The sequence below is a fragment of the Ornithorhynchus anatinus genome, chromosome 7 (assembly GCF_004115215.2).
Source record: "Ornithorhynchus anatinus isolate Pmale09 chromosome 7, mOrnAna1.pri.v4, whole genome shotgun sequence".
In the NCBI taxonomy this organism is placed as follows: domain Eukaryota; kingdom Metazoa; phylum Chordata; class Mammalia; order Monotremata; family Ornithorhynchidae; genus Ornithorhynchus; species Ornithorhynchus anatinus.
Window position 1 is genome coordinate 32,345,511 of NC_041734.1, and position 19,382 is coordinate 32,364,892.

Genomic DNA, 19,382 nt, shown 5'->3' on the forward strand with positions numbered 1-19,382 from the left:
GCAGGGCTTGACACATTTTAGCCGGTTTATTTGGGGATGAAGGTGGTGATGGTAGCATCATTCTATAAATGTGATCCTAAAAGAGACAGGAAAAGTCAGAGTTGGGAAACATACTGACCCAGTTTAGGCGGACAGGTAAGGAGAGGTCAGAAGTTAGTGAGCACCATGGCTTAATTAGTAAAAGTTATATAGAGCCTGTTTACAGGGCTGGTCCTTTCAGGTTGCCTTGGTTATCTCCTCCAAGAAAACTTACGGCAACAACAGAAACTGCATTGTGACAGAAAAGAACCAATCTAGAAGAGGATTTGGATGAAGGCAGGGTTGAGAGATAAGGAGAAAGACCGTTTAAATAGAAATGTGAAGTGTCAGATAACTGCAGATAGGAGATCAGCCGTTCCCTTTTCTCAGTCGGAGAGTCAGAGTATTGAAGCTGCTGGCTGGCGGATGGGAGAACCAAGGACCACCCAAGGAAAGTACGGGAGTGGGGCTCTTTGGTTTAGGAGGAGAGGTTGTTCCTTGAAGTAGGTGAACTTTTACAATGGGAAGCGTCCGTTCTGTTCAGTTATTTTACATCTGTTCTTTATAGGAAGGTTAACTGTTTTGAGCTCCTGTAACTTATTGAACCATGTTCTATAATTACTTTGTCCTTTGTTACTAGGTGGGGAATGGAGTGGAAGTCAAGTTTGCAAGGGTTACTCTCTCAAGACCTGGAAAGTCAGTCAGTCCATTGTACTTATTGAGCAGTTACTATGTGCAGAGTACTGTACTAAGCACTTGGGAGACAATATAGCAGTATGTCGGTCAATTTTATTTATTGAGTGCTTACTGTGTGCATAGTACTGTACTAAGCACTTGGGAAAGTACAATATAACGATATATATCAGTCCATCAATCATATTTAATAAGTGCTTACTGTATTCAGAACATCGTACTAAGGGTTTGGGAGAGTACAGTATAACAAATATACAGACAGGTTCCCTGTTCACACATTCCATGCCCACAACGAACATACGGCCTAGAGGGGGAGCTTAGACATGAGGGCTCCCCAAGTTAAAATCCTCCAGCTCTGGGAGTTTCTTGGGCAAGCTGAAACCCTCTTGACCCACTCTCACAGCAGAGTTGGGAGGTACTTTTTAAGTTAAGTAAAATGGCAGCAGGGTAAAACCTTTGGAGAGTATTTGAATCCTGGGACTTGTCAAGGCATCCGAACTCTCCTCCCCTTTAGCAATTGTAATTATAGAAAATGGTAGTATGTCATGCATGGAAACCTTAAGCAGTGGGAACAGAGTTGAGTCATCCAGAGAGAGGTGGCTGGATTTGGGGGTGAGATGGAAAATTGAACAGTGGAAAGTGATGACAATGATCAATGGAAACAGGTAGGATTTTCATCCCAAGGGGCATTGATTTTTGTCACCTAAGTGAAGTGCCAGGGTACAATAACAAAATGCATCCTGCTTCTTCAGTGCTGAGATCGGTTCAGATACTCCACTATTTTGGATAACAAAATATGCTGATTACTGGCATCTCAGTGAGCCAGTTGCTATGGTAACTCTTGAAGGTACCTTGGGGTCACCCCCATGGGATCTCCCTGTGGCAATTCAGTGGATAAAATGACTGCCCTAAAGGAAGCTAGAGAATTCGCTGTTCCAAAGGGAGCAACAAGAAGCTCATCATGCAGCAGTCATATTTCTTTCAAATGTCGTGGAAAATTTAAATCTTCTAGCAGCTGGACTGTGGACAAATTGGAACTGAACTGTTTCTGATGGACTTTATTACATATTATTATTATGTATTATGTATGGATTTAATTTTAGAGAGTTGAATTTCTTCTCTGCATGTGTTTTTACACCCCGCTTGAAATCCAGGGTTTAATTTCAAAATATTTTCCCCTGCCGCCTAATTCAGTGCATATTGTAGAACATTAATAAATCCTTGGGAATGGTGATAATTTTGAATAGATGGATATGTGCTTAAAAAGTCAGAGGGATTGAGGGGATGGCAAGAGTGGAAGGTTAGGGGGATTAATTGGCAAATGCCTTCAAGAGTTGCCTTTCTAGAAGGGGTCTGAAACAAGGGAGGGAATGTTGTTGGGGAAAGCTAAAGCGGTAGGGCACTCCAGCCCAAGATGGTCATTTCATTCAGTCATATATAGAGCACTTATTTGTGCAGAGCACTGTACTAGCCACTTGGAAGAGTAAAATGTGACAGTAAACAGACACATTCCCTGCCCACAATGAGCTAGCAGTGGATCAGAGGCAAGAGGATCGTGGCAAGCTGAGGATAGAAGGTTTGGTCGGGTCGAGCAGAAGCAGAAGAGAGCAGTGTAGAGTTAGATGGAGTTAGTTAATGGAAAGCATTTAAGCTGATGGTCAAACTTTTTTTAATGGTATTTGTTAAGCACTCATTTTGTGCCAGTCACTGTAGTAAGCACAGGGATAGATAACACGGTAATCAGGTTGGACACAGGCCATGTCCACAAGGGGTTCACAGTCCTAACCCCCATTTTGCAGATAAGGTAACTGAGACACCGAGATATGAAATGACTTGCCGAAGGTCACACAGCAGACAAGTGGTGTGTTTTCAAAATTAATTGCTCATTTTATTCAGGAAGCAATGAGGAGCCATTGGAAATGGACATGGAATACTTGGAAACAATTTTGAAAATTGATATACATGGTTATTTGTGAGATAGACTGAGCTGGGGAGAGACCATGGGAGAGAGGCCTGGTCCAGCCAGTGTGGCCACGTAAAGTCCTTGCAGATCCCAGACATCGAGACGAACATGATACTGTGTGTGGTACAAAGTGCTGTCCATCTGAGGTCAGCCAAACCTATAGCAGGTCTCCACAACCACTGACCCCCTCACTTGCTCCAAAGCCATTGCATTTTCCTTTTGTCTTTTAGAAAAGAGGCACCACTTCCAAGTCATGGAAATCAGTAGCAAGAGTGAAAAAAGAGGGAGGCTGGGACTTAAAAATACAAGGTATAAATGCATCCAGTGCCATGTCAGCCCGTGGCTCAGTGGAAAGAGCACGGGCTTTGGAGTCAGGGCTCATGAGTTCGAATCCCAGCTCTGCCACTTGTCGGCTGTGTGACTGTGGGCAAGTCACTTAACTTCTCTCTGCCTCAGTTCCCTCATCTGTAAAATGGGGATTAAGACTGTGAGCCCCACGTGGGACAACCTGATTCCCCTATGTCTACCCCAGCGCTTAGAACAGTGCTCGGCACATAGTAAGCGCTTAACAAATACCTACATTATTATTATTATTATTATTACCGGCCTGGGGCAGACCAGCTGAGAACCAGGCAACGCAGTGTAAAATGAGACAAATGACCATATATTACCAGCTGGGTAGAGAAATGCTCCTGGATTAGGGTGACAGTAAAGAAAATCAGAAATAAAATGGCTTTTGGAAATTAAAATGTTACTATTTAGACCAAGGAACAGCTAAATTTTGAATATATTTTAAGTTGATTCAGGAAGTTTTTGTTTTGCTTTGACGTGTTAAGGAGCCAAGGTAGATAAAACTGTCTAGTTAGGGACTGTTACCAACAAATTTCAGCACCAGTCTAAGTAACCATCTGAGATTTAAAAATTTTTAAAGGTTAGGAAGTCCTGCTGTATTTTTTTTTAGAAGTGACAAAACACATTTAAAAATATCCCATTCAGTTATTGTAGCACAGTTGTATAGTGAATATAAAGTATAGTGGGGGATGGATCGTAGGTGACACAAAAAGTAAGCTTAGAGATGAGGAAATATCAGTTATTCATTCAATCATATTTACTGAGCACTTACTTTGTGCAAAGTACTGTAATAAGTGCTTGGGAGAGTGCAGTATAACAGTAAATAGGAACAGTCCCTTCCTACAAGGAACTTACAGTCTATCATTGGCTCACAGTCTCATTGGGCCACAGGAAATGGTGGAAAGTGGCTTCACAGTCTGGTTCACTGAAAGGCAAATGAGATGTGAAAACATTTGCTCTTAAATGCATTTTGTTCTATCTTAAAAATCTTCTTTATTTTACATTATCCCCTTTTTTCTTGTAAATTCAGTCGTATTGTTCATTATGAAAGCGCAGAAACAGCACGTAAAAATGGCACTAGGCGCAGGTAGATAGTTTCATGTTTGATGGTGTGTGGAGTAAGTCATCTACCAGAATTGTATATTTTCCAATAGGGTTGTTATTTTAGCAGCTATAAATACATATTTTCTGCAAGTAGAACAAGTGGTTCTTTGTAGTTTCCGTGATAGTTCTCAACCAAAGTTTCTTCAGATAATCAATTGGATTTATTGAGTGCTTACTGTGTGCAGAGCACACTACTAAGTGCTTGTGAGATTGCAATATAATAGACACATTCCCTGCCTAAAACAAGTTTATATTCCTGGAGAGAGTTTATTGTGTAGAGCTGTAGGAAAACTATTCTAGTGTTTGCTTTAATAAGAGATGATGAGGGCAATCTGTTTTGTATTTTAGTAATTGTAAGATCTTTTTAACATAGGCATGTAAATTGTTAATCAGTTGTTTATGGAATACTTACTGTGTGCACACCACTGTAACAAACGTTTGGTAGAGTATACTATAACAGAGTTAATAGAAACTTTCCATTCCCACAACGAGCTTGTGTGGTTTCATTTGTTTGGTTCAAAGGGGTTATTCAGCAGGGAGATTAAATCTACATGAGGTCACTCGGGGAAGAGAACATGTCTATTCATTCATTCGTTCATTCATTCAATAGTATTTATTGAGCGCTTAGTATGTGCAGAGCACTGTACTAAGCGCTTGGGATGGACAATCCGGCAACAGATAGAGATGATCCCTGCCCATTGACGGGCTCACAGTCTAATCAGGGTCCGACGGACGATCACGCTCCCGCCGCCCTTCAGAGCCTTATCGGAGGACCTTTTCATTCATTCAATCATTCAGTCGTACTTATTGCACGCTTCCTGTGTACAGAGCACTGTACTAAGCGCTTGGAGAGGACAATACAACAATAAAGAGACATACTCGCTGCCCACAATGAGCTTACAGTCTAGAGCCCTCATTCCCTCTTCTCATGTCCCTTCGGCGGCAACGTGCAGAGAAGCAGCGTGGCACAGTGGAAAGAGCCCGGGCTCGGGAGTCAGAGAGCAAGAGTTCTAATCCCGCTCCGCCGTGCGTTAGCTGGGTGACTTTGGGCAAGTCACTTCACTTCTCTGGGCCTCAGTGATCCTTTGGAAAAGGACGGGCTTTGAAGAGTTAGCAGCTGCGCATCTGGGCTTCCATCTCAAAAAGAGAAGCAGCGTGGCTCAGTGGAAAGAGCCCGGGCTTGGGAGTCAGAGGTCATGGGTTCAAATCCCGGCTCAGCTGCTTGTCCGCTTTGTGACTTTGAGCAAGTCACTTAACTTCCCTGTGCCTCAGTGACCTCATCGTGTGCTGTCCTGAGCGTGCCTCAGTAGAAAGAGCCCTGGCTGGGGAGTCAGAGGTCTTGGGTTCGAATCCTGGCTCGGCCACTTGTCAGCTGGGGGACTGTGGGCAGGTCACTTCACTGGGCCTCGGTGACCTCATCTGCAAAATGGGGATTAAAACTGAGAGCCCCACGTGGGCCAACCTGATGACCTTGTATCTGCCCCAGCGCTTGGAACAGGACTTGGCACGTGGAAGGGCCTAACAAAATGCCATTAACAGATACCTTAAAAAAAAAAAAGCATGCCAGATACCCAGAGTCCTTTGCTTTCCAAAACCACCTGGGGGTTTCTGGTCCTTGTGGTGAGGGAGGGGTCTTCTCTAAACCAGCTGGATAATAATAATAATAATAATTGTGGTGTTTGTTAATCCGAACACCCTCCACGTTTCCCTGCCCTACCAACTCTGTTATACTATGCTGTCCCTAGCGCTTAATACAGTGCTCTGCACACAAAGGCTCAGCACAATTAAAAGACCTGTAGAAATAAGAGAGGTTTTAATTTTCCTTCTTTGCCTGTAGAACCATGGCCCCGCTGTGATTAACAAGACCTGAAAGCATTCAGTGTTAATTCCAAATAGGAATGACTTTGTGTGACAACTGGGGAACATGATGAGATTTTGTAACTCAGTGTTGTCATAGGAAAGATAATTTGATAATGTTGTGATTGGATGAGAACCATTTTCATGTTTTTTCTCCTAAATCCTGGACTCCCAATTAAAACCGAAGAGGCGTGCAGACTCTTTGATATAACATAATCCTGTTCTTGCCTCTGATGGTTAGTCTGTGTTGGGAACAACTCATGACAGCCACAAAAACATCATTTAGTTTAGTTCCCAGAGGCTTTCTGTGTGGATTTGTTTCTGGGACATCTGAGTGTGAAAGAAATAACTTATTTTTTATTGAAAAAAACTAAGACATACGAGGCAAGTTATTTTGGTGGAACATATTTGTCTTCTTGGTAAAACAGTAACTTTTGGAAATTCTTTGGCGTTGAGTACTAATTTGGTAAACTTTTTTTACTGCTATCTAAAGAAAGTTTACCAAATTAGTAAATTTTTACTGCTATCTAAAGAGAATCCCCAACCAGATAGGTTTCAGGGATGGCTCTTGTTTCCTCGTATTTCAGAAGACAGGCCACGTGCTCTGAGTTGATTAGGGTTTTGGACTCTTTTAGTTAATTCTAGGTCATCCAGACAATCTGGGATAATCTTCCTCCTACAACATCCACAGGCCATACGTCGAGTTTAGTCAATCACTCAGTGGTAATGGCACTCAGTGGTAATGGTGTTTATTGAGTGCCTACTGTGTGCAGAGCACTGTACTAAGTGCTTGAGAGAGTACAATGTAAGAGTTGGTAGACCTGTTTCCTGCCCACGAGAAGCTTACAGTCTAGAGACCTTATGCATTTTATGCTCTTGATGGCAGGCACTCCTGGCCAATGTGTTATGTCCAGCTGGGCAGGTGGAATGGGGTAAAGGAGGTAGACGCTACTTATGGGAAGTCAAGTTTTCTAATATTATTATTCCTCCTTCTCCTGTTTTACAGATGCCTTTGTAAACAGTCAAGAATGGACTCTAAGTCGATCAGTACCAGAGCTGAAAGTGGTGAGTAATTGATACCTGCATACATGTTGATTTTTATGTTCTGATTCTGATTCCCCCCTCCCTTCACTTGTGCTGGGAAGGGCAAAGCAGGGCAGCCCCTCACAGGAGAAAGAGGAAATCCAAACCTGCTTGCCTCCTGAAGAAAACGATGATGACCGGGAGTCCCAGCGTGGCTGATGGATTAGTGAAAGTCTTCCCGGCCCCTAGCTGCACTTAGCTAACAGGCTGCTGAGTTCACAGGATCGGTGATGCTGTCACTCTGCTGTTTCATCAGGCACCTTCCAGAGGTGGCAGGCTGAGAACCACTCTTCAGCTCCCTGGAGCCCTGGGACAGTTGGGAGGGAGAAATGTGATGAGAGGTGAAGCAACATGACTTAGTGGAAAGAACATGGGCCTGGGAGTCAGAGGATCTGAGATTCGAATCCTGGATCCCCCATTTGCCTAATGGGTGACCTCAGACAAGCCACTTGACTTCTATATGCCTCAGTTTCCTCATCTGTAAAATGGTAATTCAGTATCTCTTCCCCCTTCTCCATTGACGTGAGTCCCATGTTGGACTGGGACTGTACCCAACCCGAGAATTATGTATCTACCCTAGTGCTTCGTACAGTGTTTGGCACATAGTAAATTAGCAAATACCATTATTATTAGCTGAAGGACGGGGTGGGTCATATAACTTGAATCCGCTACTCTAAGTGCCCCCAGAAGTTTTCATTTGTTTCAACTTCAGGTTGAACCTTTGGTTCCAGCTGTAGCCCTCGTTAGTCTCCTCCAGCACCAATGCCGTGGCCTGTTAGCATGAGGGTATGGTAATATTTAGGTCTGATGTAGAGACCAATCTAAGCCAGAGATCTGGCCCCCTAGACCTCAGATAGGCAGGCCAAGAGTCTGCCTTGAAAACCTAACAGCCAATACAAGGGCTTTTCAACCCAGCTGGGTGGCAGCGTGTAGGCTTTCGAAGGGTGGCAGGGATGTTGTGCCTTCCCCGACAGCACCAACCAACCTCGGGCATCAGACGATTTTGGAGGTGGAGAGGAGGCTGGGTTGGGTACCTCAGAAGCAGGTCAGTGTTGGCATTTGTCCAGACCCTATGCAGCACTCAGTTGGGCCCAGGGGAGACCAGCACTTGTGACTGAACCTAGATCTGCATTGAATAAATGGATCAAGCTGTTGGGAGAAAAAGTTACTGACATCCCCTCCAATATATAGGTAGGGGCTGGATTCCATCCTTTTTTATTTAAATATACATACTTTGGGTTATTGGGTTCTTTTCAACTCAGACAAAAACGTGTTTCAGTTTTGTTTTTTTAAATTGCCTAGCAAATGGTCACAACCAAAGTAGTTGACTAAGCATCAAAGCTGCCTGTTCTTCCTGTAGGCATGCAAAACAGTGCTAAGGTCACCTTGCTTAATTTAGGTTTTCTGTGTCAGTCTGAACTTTTACAAATCCTGTTTTTCTGGTGAGGATTTTGCATCAGAGCCAGAACAAAGGGATAGAAGAAGTAAAAAACTGACTAGGGATGCCAGCTATCAAGAGACTCTGTACAGAATGAGAATAGAAAAATTTCCCAGAAAATGATTTCTGACAAGAAGAAATAATTGAAACCGCCAAGGTACAGGACTACCACATTTTGACTCTCTCCTTTAAGCTCTTTTTTTTGTGATTGTGATTTAAATGTCACTGTTATGAAAACTTTTCACTTGGAGATAGTAGTAGTAATAGTATTTATTAAGTGTTTATTGTGATCAGAGCCCAGTAATAAGCACTGGGAGAGAATACACAGGTGGGAATTGGATACGGTCCCTGTCATTGTTAGGGAGAACTCAAAGATAAAAACTGCATAGTTTACCTTGGCTTAGCCCTTTTCTTTCCTTCCTTGTAAAGTCTAGTGGTTGACCTGAATAGAGTGACTAGATGCTATTTCAATTTAGTATTATTTGAGGACAACAGATCTATTAAGCAGAGATCATGGTAGAGCACTAGGTTCTGTTTTGTTGAAAAGGCATAGGAGTAGTAGAGTTGTCTATGATTCAAAGATGCTACTGTGTCCTCACCCATTTGCTAAACTGTGATGGAATATGATATTCAGATTGACTTAATAAGGGGTGGAAGGCACCTTTTCCACTTAATAGGTAAAAGCAAAGAACAAATAAAGAAAAGAACACAAAAAAAGTAACAACAACAGAAAAATCCACAGTGGTCCTTTGCAAACTAGATAGGCCAGAGCCAGAAAATAGCGGGAGTATCAGAGTAGGGCAGAAACAGGCAGTAGTAGTCATTCATCAGCTTGATCTGGTGGAAGGAGCAAGGACTTGGAAGTGCCACCACTTGCCTGCTGTGTCACCTTGGGCAAGTCCCTTAGCTTTCCTGTGCCTCAGTTTCCTCATCTATAAAATGGGGACTCAATACCCATTCTCCCTCCCAATGAGACCATGAGTCCCCAAGGGAGGCAGAGACTGCACCTAATGTGATTTTCTTGTATTTACTCCACTGCCTGGCACATAGTAATCACTAAATAAATATTATCATTATTATTATTATTATTATTTCACAGAGCAGTACGGTATTCCCTAACCTCTTCCTTCTGATGAATAGGATGTGAAAGATAACATGTTGTCATTAAGTACTGTATTAGTGTTGGTCAATACTTGGGATCTTGGGAATGCCCAAATGCACTTAACGTATTTCTTATGAGAAATGCTATTTCATTGTAGTGCTCATACACTTCATGCTTTCTACGTGCAACTGATCGAAAATGCTAATTAGGTTTTTTATCATATTTTCAATCATATGTTAGTTCTAATAATGGGGGTACTTTCATCACACAAATATGCTAAATTGATCATTTTGGAAGTGGAAATAAGAAAAACATTAGAGGAGAAAACATTTTCCCAGTTTTAGCCTTAATTTTAGGAAAGGATTCAGAGAGCAGACATTGAGTTAAGTCCCATATGGGACAGAGACTGTGTCTAATCTGTTTATGTTATATCTTTCCTAGGTCTTAGCACAGTGCTACCAAGTACCCCAGTTGTTATGGAATAAAATGCCAAAAGTTTGGAAGCTGAACCATCTCCTATTTAAAGGAAACTGGCCCCGAGACTTTATTCTAAATTCATTACACAAAACCTGCCAATTAATGTTAAGGTTTTCAATTGGTTGATTTTTTTCCTCTTGACTAAACTTGTTATGGGCAAGGAACATGTCTGCCAACTCTGTTGTATTGTACTCCACCAAGCTGTTACAGTGCTCTGCATACAGTAAGCACTTGATAAATACAAATGATGATGATTTCTTTATAAGTAGGTTCATTCATTCATTCAATAGTATTTATTGAGTGCTTTCTACGTGCAGAGCACTGTACTAAGCGCTTGGAATGAACAAGTCGGCAACAGATAGAGACAGTCCCTGCCGTTTGACGGGCTTACAGACTAATTGGGGGAGATGGACAGACAAGAACAATGGCAATAAATAGAGTCAAGGGGAAGAACATCTCGTAAAAACAATGGCAACTAAATAGAATCAAGGCGATGTACCTTTCATTAACAAAATAAATAGGGTAATATATACAGTTGAGCAGACGAGTACAGTGTTAAGGGGATGGGAAAGGAGAGGAGGAGGAGCAGAGGGAAATGGGGGAAAAGAGGGTTAAGCTGCGGAGAGGTGAAGGGGGGGGTGGTAGAGGGAGTAGAGGGAGAAGAGGAGCTTAGTCTGGGAAGGCCTCTTGGAGGAGGTGAGTTTTAAGTAGGGTTTTGAAGAGGGGAAGAGAATCAGTTTGGCGGAGGTGAGGAGGGAGGGCGTTCCAGGACCGCGGGAGGACGTGGCCCAGGGGTCGACGGCGGGATAGGCGAGACCGAGGGACGGTGAGGAGGTGGGTGGCAGAGGAGCGGAGCGTGCGGGGTGGGCGGTAGAAAGAGAGAAAGGATGAGAAGTAGGAAGGGGCAAGGTGATGTAGAGCCTTGAAGCCTAGAGTGAGGAGGTTCTATGGTTCTAAAACATTACTGAGAATTTTCTTTGTAATTTAAACAAGGAGGATGTCCTATAAGGCTTCAATGTGCAAGTAGCTTTATTTCATTTTTTTAATAATCGTCCCAGTTGTTAAACCAATTTTCAGGATGATCATTTAAGCTGACATTTCATGTGGAATAACATGCAACTGTACAATTGGGTATTTCCCTCAGAACTGTAGAAAAAGGAACTTAAATGGAAGCTTGATCATGCACTGTGCAATGTATAGGACTTTGATGAATTTAAAAAGATAAAAAGTCAAAGCACTCTGTTTGAAGCTCTTAAGGATTACAGTATGTTGAAGTATACATGAAAAATAGGGAGATACTTGTCCCACTGCATAATTTGAGGAACATTAGCTCTTGGGATCATTTTTTTTAATTTTCCACTGAATTGTGAGTCCAGACTCAGTTTTTCTACATGGTACAGATTAGCATTGGAAATCCAAAAGAGTTCGTACAGAATTCACTCCCTGGTTTTTAAAATGGCTCATTTTGATTGATGAAAACACTTGGGTGTACAGAGGGATTGTGTCTGACCTGATTATCTTATACTTACCCCAGTGCTTAGTGGAGTTCGTGACACATAGTAAGCACTTAATACACCACAGTTACTGCCTTTATGACTTGGACTCTTATTGACCTAGTTGTAAGTAGGCAAAGTAAGTCACTTTGCAATTCCTCACGTGTCCTCTAATAATGTAACAATAATAATAAAATTGTATTTTAAAAAAACTAAGTGCCAAGCACTGTACTAAGATTTGGGGTCTTGTTTTATGCCTTTGAGTTGTTTCCAACCCATGGCAACATCACGGACACATCTCTCCCAGAAAGTCCTGCTCTCCATCCGCAGTCGTTCTGATAGTGTATCCGTAGAGTTTTCTTGGTAAAAATACGGAAGTGGTTTACTATGAAACCTTCCATGCGGTAAACTCGAGTCTCCGCCCTCGACTCTCTCCCATGCTGCTGCTGCCCAGTATGGGTATGTTTTGACTTGTATCTGATTGCCTTCCACTCGCTAGCCACTGCCCAAGCTAGGAATGAAATGAGTAGGTCTCTGCTTGACTCTTCCTCCCAAAGCCAAGACTGGTAGTGTACTGGCCACTCTCCAGATGCGATCCTGAGAGTTGATGACTTGGGGTAGATACAAGATGACCAGTTCAGGCACTGTCCCTGTCCCACATGAGACTCACAATCTAAGAGGGAGAGAGAGCAGGTATTTTATCTCCATTTTACAGTTGGGGAAATTGAGGCACAGAGAATTTGTGATGTGCCCAAGGTTCCACAGTAGGCAAGCGGGCAGAGTTGGGCTGCCACTGTTGAATACCTCTTCTCTCTGCCACTTACACCGTCAGCCCCACTGGGGCAGGAACTGTGTCCAACCTGATTATCTGTAAGTACTCCAGTGATTAGTACAGTGCTTGGCACATAGTGCTCAAGAAATAGCATTGTTATTGTTATTATTATTATTATTATTATTATTATTATTATTAGGTCCTCTGACTCCCAAGCCCATGCTCTTTCCATTGGGCCATGCTGGTTTTCTAATGTGACCCTCAGTCTTCCACAGAGTCCCAAATAAAAAAACCCAGTGATTCTAGCCCCAGAGGGATCATTCTTTAGCGATTTGAAGAATGGCCTTTAACTGTAACCTCCTTGTGGTCTGGGAATGTGTCTGCTAATTCTGCTGTATTGTACTCTCCCAAGTGTTTAGTTATAGTGCTCTGCACATAGTAAGTGCTGAACAAATGGCATTGATTGGAGGCACCATGGTGAACTCAGCAGGCTGCCTGTATTGGCCAGGAAGGATTCTTCTCTACCCCAAGTGGTTCCCCCGCCAGTGCAGAGCATGCTGAGTGCCAGCCTCCGAGCTTGATCTGGTGAGCTCTGATGCTGAGTGTTTTTCCCAAATTACTTATGGAAAAGGTTCCCTGTTAAGTGAAAAGATGCTTGCTCAAAGGTGGAAGAATAAGATCCCAGTTGAAACTGTCACCTCACAGAGAAGCAGCATAGCATAGTGGATAGAGCATAGGCCTGGGAATCAGAAGGTCCTGGGTTTTAATCCTAACTCTGCCACTTGTTGGCTGTGTGACCTTGGGCAAGTCACTTCACTTCTCTAGGCCTCAGTTACCTTGTCTGTAAAATGGGGATTGAGACTGTGAGCCCCACATAATAATAATGTTGGTATTTGTTAAGAGCTTACTATGTGCAGAGCACTGTTCTAAGCGCTGGGGGAGATACAGGGTCATCAGCTTGTCCCACGTGAGGCTCACATTTAATCCCCATTTTACAGATGAGGTAACTGAGGCCCAGAGAAGTGAAGTGACTTGCCCACAGTCACACAGCTGACAAGTGACAGAGCCGGGAGTCGAACCCATGACTTCTGACTCCGAAGCCCAGGCTCTTTCCACTGAGCCATGCTGCTCCAACCCGACTTGCTAGTGTCCACCCCAGTGCTTAGTATAGTGCCTGGAACATAGTAAGTGCTTAACCAATGCCATATATTACTACTTGGTTTAATTCTTGGACTTTATTTTGAAGGGGGAAAAGGTTGGGAAATTGTTTTTTAATCTTAATAAGAATATCACTTCTTCTGCAGTTTCCTGTTCAGCTCCTATGTCACCCACAGCCTTGGTGGGCCTGGGCCCATCAGCACTGGACAAGCCACGCAAAGCTGAACTGGATTGGGTTTGGGCTGCGTGGGTTCTCCTCCGCACCCTCTCCAGTAGCTTCACATGCACCAGTTTAGAAGGCTTAAGACCAGGGCACTGCCATCACAGTTTAGTTGTTTTGCACTTGGGTGAGATTGCAGGGACTTTATTTCCAGAAAGGTCAAGGGCAATGGGATGTAGAATCAGTAGAAACCCGGATTCAGAGTGGGCTGTGGAACTGTGGGTGGCTCTTGTGGGGTGGGGAGAGCACAACCTCTCCCCCACCGCCACTCCTGCGAACCACTCCAGCTGGGGTCTGGGTTTGTCTGCCATAGCTGCCCACCTTCCTGACTCCACAGTGCCTGGACCTCTGAGAGTAAGCCTGAATCCAGGCCTCTGAGGGAGACTCGTGCCCTCCCCAGGACCCCTGCTAGGCTAGCTGCCGCATGGGTTAGTGGATAGAGGATAGAGGCCTGGGCATCAGAAGGTCTTGGGCTCTAATCCCGGCTCTGCCATGTGTCTGACATGTGGGAAAGTCATTTCACTTCTCTGGGCCTCAGTTACCTCATCTGTAAAATGGGGATTCAGAGTGTGAGCTCCATGTGGGACAGGGACTGTGTCCAACCTACTTAACTTGTATCTACCCCGGTGCTCAGAACAGTGCTTGGCATATAGTAATGGCTTAACAAGTACCATAATTATTATCGAGCATTTACTGTGTGCAGAACACTGTGCTAAGCACTTGGGAGAGTATACTATAACATTGTAACAGACACATTCCCTGCCCACAATGAACTTACAGTCTAGAGAGGGAAACAGACATTAATGCTGCTGCTTGACCCACTCTACCTCCTACCAAAATAACCAAAGTTATCTCATTTTAGGTTTCACACATGTCTGACCAGCCAAACCTTCTTGCCCATGTTTTGCATAATCATGCCCCTAGGGTATCCAGGCTGCTAAGATGAAAAAGCATTCAAGAGCTGCATGAGGAAGAGAGAAATCACATGACTGTCTAACCTCTAATTAGAGTGGTATTTTAGCCTGGAGATAATGGGGTTTTTTTGCTAGGCCACTCCTCCTTCCTGATCTCTGTTGGGCAACAAATGACTAGATCAGTGGTTGAGGGTAGGGGCATAGGAGGAATCTCTTTCAGTGGTTTATGATTAAATCAATCAATCGTATTTATTGAGCGGTTACTGTGTGCAGGGCACAATAAAGCAATATAACAGACACATTCCCTGCCCATAATAAACTCACAATCTATAGATAAATAAGATTTGTAAGATGAATGACATATATAATAAGATATATAAGGTAAGATAAATAAGATTTGTTTACCTATATTCATGTCCCAAGCAGAATTTCTGTGAATGTAATTCAGAGGGGCAATGGATAGTATAAGCCACTCTGACTTTTGACCTCCAGTTTTGATCCTAGTTATTATTAATATTATTATTGTAATTATTATTAATTGGCATTTATTAAGTGTTTACTGTGTGTTAAGCACTTTTCTAGGTGCTGGGGTTGATACAAGATAATTAGGTTGTCCACAGTCCCTGTCCCACATGAGGCTCACAGTCTAAATTGGAAGGAGAAAAGGAGAACAGGCATGGAGAAGTTAAGTGACTAGCCCATGGTTACATAGCAAGCATTTGGCAGAGCTAGGATTAGAACCCAGGTCCTCTGACTCCCAGGCTCATCCTCTTTCCACTAGGCTATGCTCCGTCTCAAACTTATATTTCTTTGAGTGGAATTCAAAGGAATATAACATTTTAAACTAGGAAGCATCAGGATTAATTAATATTTAATGAAGACTGAGAGACCAATCCTCCATTTGTCTGCCTAATAACAAAATAATAATTGTGGTATTCGTTAAGCACTTATAGTATGCCAAGCACTGCACTAAGCACTGGGGTAGATGCATAATAATCAGGTCAGACATTGTCCCTCTTCCACATGGGTCTTAGAGTCTAAGAGGGAGTTAAACCTGATATTAAGCCTCCATTTTAGAGAGGAGGAAAGTGAGGTACAGAGAAGTTGAGTGACTTTCCCAGAGTCACACCGTGGGAAAGTAGCAAAGTTGGGATTAGATCTCAGGTCCCGTGACTCACAGGCCTGGACTTTTTCCACAAGGCCATGCTGCTTCCCAGTCTTGTATTCCTTTGGGCCTAATTCAAAGGAATATAGCATTATGAACTAAGAAGCATTAGTAGAAATTAATTCCAAAGCCCTATTGAAATATTGCCTCCTGGAAGCCTTCCCTATCTTTTACCCTAACCACCCCAGTGACAAACACACTCTCTTTTCCCTCCCTACTACCTAACCCTCACATTTTGTCCCCTTTCTGAAGCACTTATGTACAAATCTTAGTCAGACCTTCCCTATCTAAGCTGCCCTTTCCTCCTCTCCCACTCTCTTCTGTGTCACCCTGACTTGCTTCCTTTGTTCTCCATCCCCCACCCCTAACCACCCCCCCACCAAGCTGCACAGCATTTAAGTACATATTTGTGATTTATTTATTTATATTAATGTCTGTATCCTCTCTAGACTGTAAATTTGTTGTGGGCAGGGAATTTGTTTATTGTTGTATTGTACCCTCCCAAGTGCTTAGTACAGTGCTCTACACATAGTAGGCACTCAATAAATGCAAATGAATGAATGAATAAATATCTTCCTACTTGGTGGTTTCCCTTTCTTGGGAATTATTTTAATATCTTCCCTGGTCAACTTTAAGGTCCCTGAGGTGAGGGATCATGTCTACCAACTGAATATACTTTTCCCAAGCACTAGCACAGTGCTCTGCACCATCAGCACTCAGATACCATTGATTAATTGCAGAGCACTACATTAAGCAGTTGCAAGAGTACAGTTAAAGTTGAAGATATGGCTCCTTTCCCTTAATTCATTTACCACCTAGCTGGGAGAAACTGGTACAGTTTTTCACTGGAAGTTTGAAGAGTAGAAAGGAGCAAAGTGTAAATAGAGATAATGGCATTCATCGAGTGCCTACTTTGTATAGCAAACTGTACTAAATACTAAGGAAAGTGCAACAGAAGCAAAAAAAAAATTTCTTGCCCCAAATTTACAAATAAGGAGCAGCAGGACGAAGGATTCAAGAGGAAGTAAAAAAAAAAGGTCAAGATGAAATATCAGAATCATTAATTACAGGTCCAATTGAACATATATAGGAACTCAAGTGCTGAGGTTGGGATTAAGTATACACATTAGGAGTGGCTGTTGGATTGATATGAATCACGATGGGGGAAGACTTTCTGGAGAATTTAGGATTTTAAGAGGGCAGCTTTGAGTTCTAGGTCAGGGGAACAACATGAGGGAGGCAGGATGCTATTTGAAGGTGAGGTTGGAAAGAACAATAGGTACAAGCAAGGGAGAAGTTGAAAAAGAAAGTTGATATATTGAAATATTAATGAGAAGCAACATGGCGAGTTAGTAGATATGATAGCTGCCCTTAAGGAATTTACAGTCTATTGGCAGAGAGAGAGATTAAAATGAATAACAGATAAAGGAAACACCAAGGGTTTGAGCCTATGTACTTTAAGGGCTGTGGACCTGGGGGTGGGTTGAGTATCAAAGTGCTAAAGTGGTACAGACCCATGTGCATAGGCTAAGCTGAAGGGAGGGAAAACAGAGTGGGGAAAAGAGTTAATCAGGGAAAGCTTCCTGGAGGAGCTGTGATTTTAGTAGGACTTTGAAGATGGGGAGATTGGTCGACTGTTGGATATGAAGTGGAAGGGAGTTCCAGGCCAAAGGGAGGATGTGGGGTGAGGAAGTCCCAGGTCAAAAGCAGGATGTGAGCAAAGTTTTGGTCGTGAGATGAGAATAAGTAGCTGTTTGAGGAATGATGTGTTTGTCCTGGGTTGTAGTGGGAAATTAGCAAGGGGAGGTAGGAAGCGGGGAGCTGTAGTCTGGGGGAAGAATAAACAGATGGGAATTAGATGCAGTCCCCATTCTTCAGGGGGGCTCACAGTCTTAAAAACACTAAAGATATTAGAGAAGGCTGGTTAGGAGACTTGAAATTTATGGATAGGTGGTTTTGTTTTGATGTGGAAGGAAATGCACAGCCGTTGAATGCTTTTGAGGTGTGGAAAAATCATTGCTGAGTGACACTTCAGAAAGGTTATCTGTGCAGCAGTGTGGACAAAAAGGGGAAGAGGTTGGAAAAAGGAGGCCAGTGACAAGAGAATTAATGTATCTCTATATATACTCTTTTGTACTCTCCTAAACACTTAATCCAGTGCTCTGCACACAGTAAGCACTCCTCTATCAATACGATTGATACACTATGTTAGAGTAGGTAGACACATTCCTTTCCCACAGCCAGCTTACAGTCTACAGGGGGAGATAGACATTAATATAAATGCATTATGGATATGTATGTAAGTACTTTGGGGCTGAAAGTTGGGCGAATAAGGGATGCAGATCCAAGTGCAAGGGTTTTGCAGAAGGGAGTGGGAGAAGAGGAAATGAGGCTTAGTCGAGGAAGGCCTACTGAAGGAGATGTGCTTTTAATAAGGCTTTGAAGGTGGGGAAAATGATCAACTGTCATATATAAAGGAGGAGGAAGTTCCAAGCCAGAGGCATGATGTGGGCAAGGGGTGGGCAGCAAGATAGATGAGATTGGGGTACAGTTGAGTAAGTATCAAGTAAGTTGGCATTAGAGGAGCAAAGTGTGCGGGCTGGGTTGTAGTAGGACAGACGTGAGGTAAGGTAGGAGGAGTCAGGGTGATCGAGTGCTTTAAAGTCAATGGTAAAGAGTTTCTGTCTGATATGAAGATGGATGGGCAACCACAGGAGCTTCTTGAGCAGTGGGGAAACATGGCCTTAACATTTTCAATTTTCATATAGACTGAAATGTGGAGAGACAGGAGGCAGGGAGATTAGCAAGGAGGGTGATTGAGTAACCAAGGTGGTTTAGGTTAAATGCTGGGATTAGAATGGTAGCAGTTTGTGTGGAGAGGAAAGGGAGAATTTTAGAGATGTTGTGAAAGTTGAACCGACAGTGACTGAATGTCAATTCATCGTATTTATCGAGCACTTACTGTGTGCAGAACACTGTACTAACCACTTGAGAGAGTACAATATAACAGAGTTGGCAGACGTGCCCTGCCCACAATGAGCTTACAGGGTAGGGAATATGTGGAATGAATAAGAGAGATGAATCGGGGATAATGCCAAAGGTATGGGCTTGCAAGACAGGGAGGATGGTGGTGCTGTGTGCAATGATGGGAAAAGTCAGTGGGAGGATGCTTCCATTTATCTTTGATGCAGAAATGGAAGTGACTTGGAATTAACTCATGGGGCTCTCTGGTGTAGCAACTTCTCATTCCACTCACTGTATTTGGAGGTTTGTGAGGAGTAGAGAGATGATAATTTTGGAATTCATTAAGGCCATACTATGAGCTAAATGCTTGAGCACATTCAAGATAGGTCAGAAGCAGTCCCGGTTTCAACCAGAACTCAAAATGAAAGACCTAACATCTATGTGATGCCCATTTTACAGATGTGGAAATGAGACCCACAGAGGTCGAGTCATTTGCTCAAGGTTACAGTAGGCTAGTGACAGGAGCTAAGATTAGAACTCTGGTCCCTTGAGTGCAAGACCTAGCCACTTTCTAGTATTTTTAGAAAATTGAATGATTCAGCGAAGTGAT

At 43.0% G+C, this 19,382-nt stretch overlaps 1 protein-coding gene across 7 annotated transcripts in view; it reads left to right on the forward strand.

Annotated features, from left to right (window-relative positions):
* The window catches only part of AGAP1 (ArfGAP with GTPase domain, ankyrin repeat and PH domain 1), a 757,099-nt gene that overhangs the window by 278,057 nt on the left and 459,660 nt on the right, over window positions 1-19,382 (forward strand). For all 7 annotated transcript variants that reach the window (XM_029069277.2, XM_029069278.2, XM_029069281.2 and 4 more), the window contains exon 2: window positions 6,993-7,051. In XM_029069277.2, coding sequence (XP_028925110.1) covers window positions 6,993-7,051 — 59 coding nt within the window. The remainder of the gene's footprint in view (window positions 1-6,992; window positions 7,052-19,382) is intronic.